This window comes from Myotis davidii, unplaced genomic scaffold (assembly GCF_000327345.1).
Source record: "Myotis davidii unplaced genomic scaffold, ASM32734v1 scaffold96, whole genome shotgun sequence".
NCBI classification, from domain to species: Eukaryota; Metazoa; Chordata; class Mammalia; order Chiroptera; family Vespertilionidae; genus Myotis; species Myotis davidii.
Window position 1 is genome coordinate 9,289,220 of NW_006289416.1, and position 13,175 is coordinate 9,302,394.

The 13,175-nt window shown below is 49.3% G+C and overlaps 1 protein-coding gene across 2 annotated transcripts in view; it reads right to left on the reverse strand.

The window, feature by feature from the left end:
* CNDP1 (carnosine dipeptidase 1 (metallopeptidase M20 family)) overlaps positions 1 to 11,520 on the reverse strand; it is a 28,373-nt gene extending 16,853 nt beyond the window's left edge. The window contains exons 1-2 of one of the 2 annotated variants that reach the window (XM_006761915.2): positions 11,346 to 11,520; positions 1,651 to 1,776 (exon numbers count right to left, since the gene is read on the reverse strand). In XM_006761915.2, coding sequence (XP_006761978.1) covers positions 1,651 to 1,776; positions 11,346 to 11,369 — 150 coding nt within the window. In that variant the 5' untranslated portion in view covers positions 11,370 to 11,520. Of the gene's footprint in view, positions 1 to 1,650; positions 1,777 to 4,686; positions 4,820 to 11,345 lie in introns of those variants that run through there. The other variant, XM_015562763.1, reaches the window with a different exon arrangement.
* Positions 11,521 to 13,175: the final 1,655 nt, after the last annotated feature.

Below are 13,175 nucleotides of genomic sequence, written 5' to 3' on the forward strand. Positions count from 1 at the left end.
ACAGAGCTCCTAACTCTGCTGGAATTTCCTGGGCGAGAACAGCATATTTTGTTGTAATGGGGCGACTATGGGTGGCTCCCAGTGGGGAGGGGTCACCAGAAAGTCTGAGCTGTGATGAGAGGTCTTGAACTTTCAGCCCCAGCCCACCACGTCTGGAGGGAAGAGGGCTGGACACCAAGTTAATATTCATCATGCCATGTGATGAGGCCTCCCTAACATCCTGATTGCTCGTGGTGTGGGCGCAGAAGTGAATGAAGTAGCAGAAGAAAACACGCTTTCCCTTCAGGGAGGACTCAGGGCGAGATGGTGCCTGGAGACTTAGCTCGATGCCGGCCCCAGGGGTGCTCAGGGAAGGCCAGCCAGCATGGAGTTACAATAATAATCAGGCGCATCCCAGTGTTGAAACGTGAGGGGTTTATCCCGGGACAGCAGTCTCACCAGACACCACTCGTGTCTTAGTGACTAACCCTGGACTCCCCAGTTTATTCCAATTGGATCTTATCCTGGCTGTAGCACCCCAATACACACAGCCCCCCCCCCAAGCACTAATTCCGACCTACATGGGAACCCCCACTTGGGTTTTGAAAATACAGTGGGAAGCAGGGTAAGTTAATACTCCCATGGTTGGCAGGGTCCGTGAAGGTCAGGCTTAGGAAAGCAGCTGGACTCTCAGCATTGTGCTTTAGCACCAAACACAGAGGTTTCACATCTAAGCACAATAAGGGTCCTAACATTGACTGGTTGATCAAATAACCACACACTGAACACGTGTGCGGACATAACATGGGCACGCAGGGCGCAGAGTTAGCGAAAGCTCAGGGAGTTGGGGCTGCGGTGGAGGCCTGGCCTGAGGGGGACAGAGAAGTGAGGAAGGAGAAGGACTTGCAGGGAAGACTGAGTCCAGCCCTTTCCTGCTTCCCTCCCAGGCCTCCTTCCCATCTCCCGCCCCCACGTGATGAGATAGGAAGAAAGCAGAGGGTTGCCAAGGAGAAGAAGGTAAGTGTGGATCACATGGACTACAAAGCAACAGCTCTGACACTGAACTTGGCAGAACTCTGGACTGGGAGCTGCTGCAGCCGGGAGGTGTTACTCTGGGCTGGTGTTCTTGGGAGGTGAGTTTCAGCCAGGAGAGGGCCTCAGCGAGGGGACAGCGGCCACCTGAGGATGGTTCCCAGTAAACGTGAGCTCAACATTTGCCACGACTCCAAGACAGCCCCCTAGAGCAGTGGTTCTCAACCTTCCTAATGCCGAGACCCTTTAATACAGCGCCTCATGTTGTGGTGACCCCCAACCATCCAATGATTTTCGTTGCTACTTCATAACTGTAATTTTGCTACTTTTATGAATCGTAATGTAAATATCTGATATGCTATATGTGTTTTCCGATGGTCGCGACCCACAGGTTGAGAACCGCTGCCCTAGAGCAAGTGTGCTGGAAAGGAATAGACACCCCTTTCCAGAGGAATGGTTGGGAGAGGTCTCTTCCCTCAATCCAACAAATAGTCACGACTTTAATTCAATGAAGAATCACAGGCATTTTAAATGGAATTAAGTTGTCAGGCAAAAATCCCCACATCTCCCAGCAAACCACCATTCACCCGGACACCAAAAGGGATCTCATGCAAGTGTCCCGCCTGAAGTTTCTCCAACCTGCACAAATTCATCCTGATGGAGATCCATGTACCGGAAGACCTTCTCGACCAGCCCGGCGTGGGGTGAGGATGGAGAAGACATGCCTCCCAAAAGCAGCAGCAGAAGAGCAAGGAGAGCTGACGCCTGTGGGCAGGCACAGGGGAGGAAGCAAAGTAAGTACCAGGGTTTGGACTTTCAGCCTTGCCAACACTTCAAGAAGTCTGTTCTCCGACACAGCTGCGTGCAGTCACTCAGGCTAAAATAAGACCAGGTAGTAGAATAGGAAATCTATGTTGTGCTCCGTTTCCCCAAGCGCTTCCTTTTCAGTGCTAAAGGATTGTGATCAGACAGAAAGCAAGCCGACAAGCTTGTCTGGACGCAGCTTTCCTCAGCCTGTTCCTGTGATCGTCTTTCCCGTTGGTTGACTTCCCCTTACGTCAAACCACACACATCTGGTGTGAAGGGCAATGTTTCTGAGAGAGAAGTGTGACGTAATTTTTAAAATAATAAAATTTGTACGTGTGATTAGCCACTCTATTAGATAGTGATGGCGAAGCTATGACACGCGTGTCAGAGGTGACATGCGAACTCATTTTTTTGGTTGATTTTTCTTTGTTAAATGGCATTTAAATATATAAAATGAATATCAAAACTATAAGTCTTTGTTTTACTATGGTTGCAAAGATCAAAAAATGTCTATATGTGACACGGCACCAGAGTTAAGTTAGGGATTTTCAAAATGCTGACACGCCGAGCTCAAAAGGTTCGCCATCACTGGCCTAGAATCTCGGGCAGCGTGCGGGTTTCCTCCGTCAGCTCCTGAGGCTCGAGCACTTTAAAAAGAAACATAAAAGCACAGTGTGATAAGTAACATGGAAGAACTAAAGATAATTTAGACGCTGTTGGCCACATTCCCCGCCTGGGGTCCCCTGGTCCACGACTCGCTCCCCTTTCCTCCCACCTCTCTGGCCTATGCTTCCCTCCCTGATGGTCCCTTTCCTCCCCTGGCTTATAAATGTGAGACTTGTCCATGACCCCAACCTTTGCCCTCCGCTTCCCCCTCCTCCCCACACCCTCTTCCTACTCATCCCTCAATCTGAATATACTAAAAACCATTGAATTGCACACTTTATTTATTTATTTTTAAATATATTTTATTGATTTTTTACAGGGAGGAAGGGAGAGAGATAGAGAGTTAGAAACATCGATGAGAGAGAAACATCGATCAGCTGCCTCCTGCACATCTCCTACTGGGGATGTGCCCGCAACCAAGGTACATGCCCTTGACCGGAATCGAACCTGGGACCTTTCAGTCCGCAGGCCGACGCTCTATCCACTGAGCCAAACCGGTTTCGGCAGAATTGCACACTTTAAATTGTAAGTTCCGTGAATTACATTGCAATATGGTCATTATAAAAATAATAACTATAAATATGAACACTTGTTCAAAAGTATAAATATAGTATTGAATATGAAAAATGTCTCTAAAGGAAGCTAAGAAGTGGGTAAATTCCAGGTAAAAGTGAACCCTGCTCATGCATAAGCGGGTTAAGAATTTGGTCCAAAAGATGGCGCCAATGAGCCGCCCTTGAGCATCCTTGGCCTCATTCTGATCTGAATGAGGCTGGATCCAGCTAAACTCTAGGGGTTAGGGTTAGGGGCTGCAAAAACATCAGGAGGAAAGGACTCTTGAAGCTCTGGATGCCTGGGAAAGGCTCTTTGAAATGGCGTAAGCTATTTTTTGTAGGCAATCCATATAAATTAATATGTGAGTTGCTACTTTTATTTTTCATGCATTCAATTTCCACTAAAAAAAATGACTTGGTGCTCCTCTCCAATGAAAACTAAAATGGGGCAATTTGAAGAAAAGAAATCCACAAGAAAAGAAGGAAAACAGCAATTTTAAGGAGAAAGAATGGTTCGTATTTCAGCGGGAGCCCCCACCCCCACCCCAACAGGAAGGGCACATGCAGGGCCCAGCTTCCTGAAGGATTGTCCCCGGTGGTGGGTCCTCACACTGGGTCTGCAGGACTGCACTTCCCCATAGTGCCTGCAGAGTGGACTGAGCACCTGTGTCCCTTTGCCGCAGAGATGGGCTGTGGACACAGATCCTGCCTGTGAGATCCTGGGTGGGTCCCCGCATTGCATACATACTCACTTCCCCAGCCTCCCACACCCCTTTCTCTTTTCTTGGGTTACAGTCACACGTGACTTAGAATTACTGGTAATTGCACACCAGCAACCTGGAGACTGAGAAGGGTTATTCCTGGCAGAGGTGCTGGAGGACAGGAAGGTGAAGGGGGCAGGGAGAGCTGGAGGCCCGGTCCTAGTGTTATCTTGGCGGAGAAGGTAACCCAGCCCAGCTAGAGAAGCCCACCTTCGGGACTCTCACAGAGGAACCCGCCATAAATGGTTAACCAGTTGTCTCAGCACCATTTGCTTAATAGCCATTCATCCTTTTCCAATTTAATTGAGTATCCCCCAATAAGATTCTGTTAATTCCAACTCATTGCTCTTAGATTTGTAACAAAAGCCCTAAGTGCCCCTGCACTAAGCCTTATTTTGAAATACTATAACTTTTAAGACTTTCTGAAGGCGTGTCCACATCCTCTGTGGTGGACCCACCCCCACCCCGTCCTTCTCCCAGTCAATTCAGCTTCAAACCCAAAAGCCTCTCCTCCCACAGGGCTGGCCTTGGGGTCTCCTCCTCTCCTAGCTCTCACCAACAACCAGGACAGTTAGATGGTCTGTGTGCTTAGCTGACGGTGGCCTTGACATCGTCATGGGCTGCCTGAGCCAATGACACTTAGGACACTTCTATCTCCTGCCCTGAAACCAACAGGCATCCGACAAGAGGCTGGGTGGGGTGTGCTGTCCCTCCCACACCATTTGCTGCTGAGCAGAATAAAGAATCCAAATGAAAGCCTTCCTGCCTCCCCTCACTGAGCCTCGGCGAGCCCTGTTCCCTGTTCCTCCCGTACACTGTAGCCAAACCCTTTTCTGCCTCTGAGAAACTTTGTGCTGGGTGAACTTGGATGCCAAGACCCCACTTACCAAGTCACCTAGAGTCCCATGGGATTGCTTTACGAAGGTGCTCTGCCCGGGACTGAGCTGATGGGTTTGTTATAACGCAGGAAACATGCCTTATTGGTTTATCTCACCATGCGGGGATTAAAAATAAAACCCGAACCTCCCCTCCCCCCAACAGCCTTTCTGGATTCTGTTAATTCCCCCGCAGAGCTGGGCTGAACCAAGCATTCCTGAGCAGATGAAATCTGGCAGCCAGTCTTGAAGAGGGAGTGGTCAAGGCGTGGCTTTTGGAGGGCAGTCTGGACAGTTTCCAGCAATAGAATTCCCCAGAAAGTCCCAAGTGCTAGGAGTTTCTCCACCATCCTCTAGTCAGGGTCTGACCGGCAGTCTGACCCAAAAGAAGAGCTTAGCTCAGGCTCACTCCTAAACCCAAGGTGAAGCCCACCCCACAGGTACAGATGGCTGGAGACAGACATCACCGGATAAAGAGGTGCAGGAGGAGTCCCGCACAGTCCTGGGTGCAGGTAGGGCTCGGAATCAAGCTCAGCTCGCACTGACCGCTGGCTTGGTGTCCCCTGGCCTGGAGCTTCAGGCTGGACACAGGCACAGAGCACTGCCCTGTGCAGCAGGAGCCAGAGGTCGTGCATGCACAGCATCCGGCCCTTCGAGGACCCTGCTTGGATGGTGGGCCATCCTAGGGGCAGCCAGCTGGTCTGAGGACCATGCCCCTGACTGCACAGGTGCAGGCCAGTAGAAAGCAGCAATGCCAGCATGTGTCACCTAGAAAGGACTCTTGAGATCCTTTTGCTTCCCTCCAGACTGGCCAGTGATCTGGGTTTCCCCAGACTCTGCCCTGGTTCTGCACCACCTCCGGAGCCTACTGTCATCTGCAAACATGACAATCCTAACCAAAAAAGAATAAGTGATGCCCAGCCGGTGTGGCTCAATGGTTGAGTGTCAACCTATGAACCAGGAGGTCATGGTTAGATTCCTGGTCAGGGCCCATGCCTGGCTTGCAGGCTCTATTCCCAGTGGGGGCCATGCAGATGGCAGCTGATCAATGATTCTCTCTCCAGTTATCCCAAGGTCAGAGGGCTCTAGACCCAAAACTGTAATTTAGATAACATGCCTAAGTTTAACCCAGGTTACCCAAGGGCTCTAGATAATGTGTTTATAACATGCTGTTTCTGCTTCTGTAAACTACTTTTTGCAAACTAGTTTCCTTATTCCAGACCCGAGGGCTCTAGATAATGTATTTCTGTCAATTCAGTGACCCCGAGACCCAAAACTATACTTAACATGCTGCTTCTGCTTCTGTAAACTGCTTTTTTGCAAACCAGGTTCCTCATTCCAAACCTTGAGATGTAATCAATACCTTTGTGATTTTTTGCCTATATAACCCTGGGGCTGCGACCATCTGGTTACTACGAGATTTGGGAAAGCAAAATGGCCCCTCATAGTCCCAGATTGCAATAAATGTGACTCTTTAATTCGACTTCTTGAGGCGTCCTTCTGTGACTTGCGGGGTACATTACAACAGAGTCTCTTAAAAAAAAAAAAAAGAACAACAACACCTAACCATCCTTTAAAAAAAAAAGTGACATGGCCCGACGTGCCTGTTGCTTCTCCCACAGGCAGGTCTCTAACTGCGGTGAAGTCACATAGAGAGGTGTCACCACGGAGCTGAACCCTGAGCTCCTCCAAGGCCTGCGTTGTCTTTGGCTTTGAGCCTGGGACAGGGCACACGCTTTCCTTTCGAGGGGTGAGAGGTGTGAACCCCAAACTATAGATGGGGTGCAGACCCTGGAGTCAAGACCCAGGGCCAGCTCAAGGTCTTCTAACCATGCTTGGGCCACAGACACTGCCTTTGCTTCCTTCTTTTAAATCTCATTTGTGTGATTTGGGTGTAAAAGTGTTAGCAGGATAAACCTAAGATGCCTGCAGGGGTGGCCGAGTGATCTTGGGGACAACAGGTAAAATCAGGTGGCAAAACAACAGAGAGGCCATGGAGAGTGGGGGGAGGGGCAAGGCAACAGGAACTGAGTGGCAGAGGGCCTGGAGACATGGGACAGAGGATGGGTGGCGGGGAGAGGACAGTAAGAGAGGAATTGGTGGGCAGAGTTCTGCGGGCTGGTCCAGCTCCCTCCCTCCTTCTGGTGGTGGCCGGTGGTCCTGGGTGCTCCCTGGCCCAGAGCTGCATTGCTGAGATCTGTGCCCCGGTTCACCCGGCCTAGTCCTGTGTGTGTCCCTGTGTCCTCTCTTCTTCTTAGAAGGTCACCACCAGTTTCTGGATTATGGAGTACTCCAATCCAGTACAACCTCATTTTAACTAATTATATCTGCAAAGACCCTGCTTGCGAGTCAGCTCAGGTTCCGAGGCTCCACGTGGACATGTATTTTGGGAGCATCATTCCCCCAGCACAACCTGCTCTTTATTTCCTTGTCGTTACTAATATTCTATTATTTGTTCACTTAATATTCTCTGCCTCACTCGAACTTAAGCTGGATCATGGCTAGGCCGTGTTCTCCATATTCCCACATCCTGAGAGTTGCCTTCCCAGTGGTCGGCAAACTGCGGCTCGCGAGCCACATGCGGCAATTTGGCCCCTTGAGCGTGGCCACGAAGTTTCAATCGCACTGTACGTGCACACCCGCACGTGGTATTTTGTGGAAGAGCTACACTCAAGGGGCCGCAGTTTGCCGACCACTGTCCTAGACTAAAACCCCAATTGGTGTTTGCTAAGTGCACAGTCTTGGTGGAGACACCAGGAGTAGCTAATGTTCACCAGTGAAACGCCTTCTATTTCAACATTGTGCAGAAAATGCAAAATGTGTTGACGAACAAAACTATCTAAGCTGTAAGCACGAATAAGGGGAAAAGCACCCCAAATTTAACTGAGTCAGATGATTCTTCCTCCTAGCAGTCTCAGGAGGCTCCAGCTTCCTGACACCACTGGGGCTTTGTTCATTGTCCTGCCTGCCTGGAGTCCTTGCTTCCCTCCACCAGCCAAAGCCTCCCAGCCCCCAAGTCCTTCATCAGCAAAGCCCAGCAGCCTCTCTGCACCCCGCTCCCCAATCCCACACATTCCCTGGCTAGCTGTTCACTACCCTCTTCCCTATTTTCTTATTCCTTGAGGCTCTCCGCTTCGTCACAATGGATCTGACTGATATACTCAGTGTCAGCACCCATTTTCATCTGTGTTTGTTTATTCTGTGAAATTCTTAGTCATTCTCTCTTCTGATGTCGCTTCTCCACCATTTCACTTTTTTCTTTTTGTAGACCTCCTACTACAGTTGGAATCTTTTGATCTATCATGTATCCTTCCATTCTCTGATCTTTTCTGTCCATTTTTTCTCTGCTTTCTGGCTAAATTCCTCAGTCATGTTTTCCAGCTGATTCATTCTCTTTGTGATTGTGGCTGGTCTAGAATGCACATGAACTACTGAGTTTCTCAATAACGATTTTTCATTTTCAGGATTTCTAATTGGTTGTGTCCCATGTCCACCTATTCTCCACTCACATCTGCCTGCCTCTTCTCTATGGTCTTAGTCCTTCATTTATCCCGTGAAGGTTGTAAACATATTTCATTCACATTCATTTAAACATGTTCTACTGTTTGCATTTCAGTGGCAGTAAACTCACTTCCCAATTAACATTGTGAGCTTTCTTATTGCTAGTCTGATATTATTAGTCTAACATATACTTTTACTAGTAACTTGCAGGCTCCGCCTGAACACCAGTTGTATTCTCCGCCGCTCGGTCATTATTTCTGTGGAGAAATGCTGTGGGAGCCCTGCTGTCACCTGCAGGGAGACCAGCCAGTCCTGGTTCCGGCGGTGGTGCTGGCTCCGCTGCCCTCTGTGTTGGGTCCTTGTGACCCTGTGCAGCCTCATTTCTAGATGCTTCTGCTCCGCCCCCATCCCACTCACCATTGAATGTTTTTGTTTTGCTTTTGTCCAGTAGAGATATTTATTACGTTTTTGAATCTATGTCTTTTTAATTAGACATTTAAAGCATGTGTATTTGTGCTGATGGAAGTGGATGGGAGGTTTAAGAGTGAACTCCTGAGCGTTGATCTGAAGTCCCTGCGGTGACCTCCCTTCTGGGAGGCAAAGTCCCCGGCTGGGCTGGATCCAGCTGCAGTGTACAAGCTCGGGTGTGTGTGTGTGTGTGTGTGTGTCCACACACTTGCCCAAAATGAGGGGAAGCAGGATTGCTTAAAGAGGAGAAAATCTCCCTTGAAAGTTTGTGTGTCCTGCCAGTATACCTTAGCAGGCATAGAGGCCCAGGTCCCAGAAATCCTCAGGCTCCAGGACCAGGACATAGGACTGATGGATAACTGCGGCCCAGCAGGGTGAGCTCAGGGTCCGGACCCAGCTGTGAGGCAGGCAGGGGCGCTGGGCGCCAGCAGCACACCTGCAGGGCAGAGTGTGCTGTGAGGGAACAGGATGCCCCAGGCAAACTGAAGGCTGATCCCTATTAGAATAGGGGCTCCTGGCCATGCAGGGTTCCCCCCTCCCACAATCTTCAGAAGCTCCAGCTCTGCTCATCCCTCCCTTCTCTTCTCCTTTTTCAAATCCCTAATCCCTCTGGATGTTCTGGATCCCTCTCTTTGGGGGTCTATGGGGACAGGCCCCCAGCTTCCTGTGCTGCTGCTGGGAGCTGCATGTGCTCCCTGTCAGTGCCATGCCTCCCAAAAGGCACCTCTGTCCCAACCAAAGAGCTTCTGAATGGGGCGGATTGTAATTGCCTGAAAGAGCGATTGAGAGGGTGGACACTGAGGCATTGTGGGCCAGCAGGGAGAGGTGCTTGGGGACAGAGGTGCTGGCATCCTGGTGTGTAGGGGTGACCTATATCCTGTGTACAGGACTAAGGCAGGAGTAGAGTAGGGTGTCCTTATGGTCCTGCTCCAGCATTTCCCTGACTTGCCTCCAAATGAAGATACCCCACTTACAGTCTGGGTGCCCAGACAGGGTCAGAGGACTGAGGCTGGACACATACCATCTCGTGTCTACCGGTGACATCTCCAGGAGCCCCCTCCTCGCACCAGTCAGTCACCCAAACAATGATTATGTTTCATAAAATATGTCTGCTTAAAATTAGTTTCAAAATATTTTGGTAACTTGAAACCTTAAAATTATACTCCGTTAAGTTAAATGATGGATATTTGATAAATATTCAGATCACTTCTAGGTAAGATAAAATACTGAAACATTAATTTCTAAACATAAGTTTATCTGCTTTTGGCTTCTCATTACAGAGACTAAATGTGTTCTTCGGCCATATTGAAAACTCTAGTGCACCACTATTGGATCTCAGCCCTCTCACTGTCTGTGAGGTGGTGTGCTCTGCCTGTAAACTAGACTAGGTCCTGGAGTCTTCGAGCTTCCTCCAATGTCTGGCTACAACTCTCCACACTAATGTTACCAATCTCCTCTTGCCCCTTTCCCTGAAGCCCACACTGAAGCTGGGCAGCTGGATATAAACTCCAGAGGTGTCACTGCAACGGGTCACGGAGGGACAACAGCACACGGAGGCCCTCAGCAGTCACATTTGGTGCCCGCTGCTGTGAGGGCCACTCTGGACGTTCACTGGTCCACCCATAACATGCCAGAGTTATTGAACCCACAAACCAGGAAATTCATCAAAATCACCCTCACACCATTGTCTAAAGATGCTTCAAGCCCAACACCTAGAAATATTTGTTTTAAATTGATGGATTTGTTGTTCTACTCATTTATGCTGTTCTATTCATTTGTTGTTCTATTCATTGGTTGATTCTTGTATGCGCCCTGACCAGGACCAAACCAATCACCTTGGTGTATCGGGACGACATTCTAACCAACTGAACTACCCAGTGAGGGCTAGAAACCTTGACCGACTGTCCTCTAGACTAAAAAATGGAGTCTGAGGTTTGTTCTAATCATTAATGTTTATTTTTGCTTCCCTGGGAATGCTTCTTATTAAATGAAGCACAGGGAAATTAGTGGTTGCTCAGGGCTGGGGGCAGGGATGAAGAGCTAAGGGCACAGGGTTCCTTTCTGAGATGAAAATATCCTAAAATCAACCATGGTGATGGTTGCACACATCTGTGAATGGGGTAAAAGTGATGCAATCATACACTTAAAATGCAGATTCCTAGGCCCCATCCCAGACTAATGTTTGGGATTGGGGTGGGGGAGCAGAGTTCAGGGTTTAGTGAGAAAGGCACCAATTGTACCTACATGCATACGATTCTCTCACCCTTTGTATTCAGCAACTAGGGGTTCTGCCACGGTTTTACTAATAATATTGCTTTCTGTGTGAAGAAAAACGGAGCACAGACAAGTGTGCTGTGGTAGGTCCCAGTGCACCAGAGAACCTGCCTGGGCCTCGAGTCCACACTGGCTGCCACCATCCACCTAGCATGACTGTGTCCCAGCACTAGGAAACCACTTGAAAAGAATGCCACGTGTTTATAAGAACAGGTAGCCACCCAGAGTGCACCGTAAACCACCTCAACACGGCTCCTTTCCCAGAAGAGACAGTGGCACCTGAGAGCACTTCTAAGCAGCAGCAGCTCATGGACCTCATGCAGCACCTGCTCTGTTCGCCTGGCTCCTGCGTGTTACCCCCACTCTTTGGGCAAATACATGTCCAACACTCTGGTCCCTGCTCTCCGAACACCTGAGGGCTCACTCACCATTCTTCCCAGTTTGGGGTCCATTGGGCAGGATTTCCGAAGCCTCTCGCAGTTCCCTTGGACCTCAATGAAGAGCGGAAGAGGAAACCTCACCACGGCCCTCAGCAGTCACATTATATACCGCGTTGTAAATGCTTGTCTGTGCTCCACCATCTGCCCCAAAGAAAGACAAGGCTGGGATAGTGGGCCATTCACACTGGAAAACAAAGATGCTTCAGAGGCGATCAGCCAATCTGGGGGAGGAGAAACAATGAGTCTTATATGCACAGGCATGCAATGAGGTAGTGGCCTGGAAGTCATCTGATGTTACCGCAGGCCATCGGGGCCACTCAGGCTGTGCATCACAACCCAGAAGCATCACTGTGCATGTGTGGAGTGTCACCCTAAGAGTGAGTGGGTGCACGGGCCCAGGCCAGCACAGCTGAGATAGCGGTGATGTGAATGATCACTGTTACCTTGAGCAGTTGGCAGAGCCCTGCTAGCAGCTAGGTCGGGGTTACTGGCCATGTGTTGGGTTGCTCAGGCTGCCACAAGTGGGGCAGAAACCCTCTGTCTCACATTCTGGAGGCCAAAAGTCCCAAACCAGGGTGTCCTCAGGGCCTGTTCCTCTGAGGGCAGTGAGGGAGAGCCAGTCCCTGGGCTCCTTCCTGGCTCCTGGCAGTCACTGGCAATCCTGGGTTTGCTGTCTTCAAATACATCCCTGATTCCTGCCTTCATTTCACATGGCATCTCCCTATGAGCATATCTCTGTGCAAAACTCACCTTTCACAAGGACACCAGCCATCCTGGAGTTGGGCCCAGGCTACTCAGAATGGCTTCATTATGACTACACCTGCAAAGACCTATTTTCAAATCATCAGTCTGAGGTGGTGGGAGTTAGAACTTCAACATACAAATTTTGGGGGATATAATTCAACCCCAACAGGCTGTGAACTTCCAAATCCCCTAGCCTCTTATGATTTAACCAAGGAAGCAAGACATTTCCACAAGAACCAAAGGTTCATTCCCAGGATAGTCTAAGAGGGTAAAAGCCCGTTGCTGCTACAAGCAGTAACACAGGAAGGTTGAGATGGCAAAGGCCCCTATGGACTGGGATCCCTCATGACCACTTCCCCCTAGAGCTGGCGCAGTTGGACAAAAAGGCAAAAAGATGACAGTTAATTGGCTACAGCTGCCTGGAAGCTCTAGTCTAATGCCTGTGTATATGTGCACCTTCTGAGACCAGAGACCAAAGACAAGATCAAAACCAAGCTCTTAAAACAGAACAAGACAAATTGGCATAGACCAAGAAAACCAGACCATTCCAGGGGGAACAGGACCAGCAGAAAACAAGAGTATTCAAACCTTTACCGGAACCATGTTTGCTCAAGAAACTACTTTCACAAATTTTCTCCTGCTAATCCAAATTTAGAAAGAGGGGAAGAAAAGATTCTTATCCCTCTCGCTCCACGGACCCCACTTTTGGGGATTCCAGGGGTGCTGACACAGGAAGAACTCTTACTCACCATGTGCCGACCTATGTCAGATGCCCAGGGTCTCATCCGACAGTCCCAAAGTGACAGAAAAATTATTTTTCCTTTTACCCTTCTAAGTTCTTTGGGCTGGACTAAATGAGCATATATATTAGGTATGTCTGATGTCTCCTAAGAATGAGACCTGAGGATAAATCAGGCAGTTCAGGCTTGTGTGCCCTCTAGAGCTAAGGAGAAGAGGGTGGTGGTGGTGGTGGGGGTTGGGGGTGGAACTTCCAGGGGCAGGAAAGTAATTCACAAGGAGATGGAAGAGAAAACTTTGGTAAGTAAATGTTTGCTGGGCCATCTTGAACAAGGG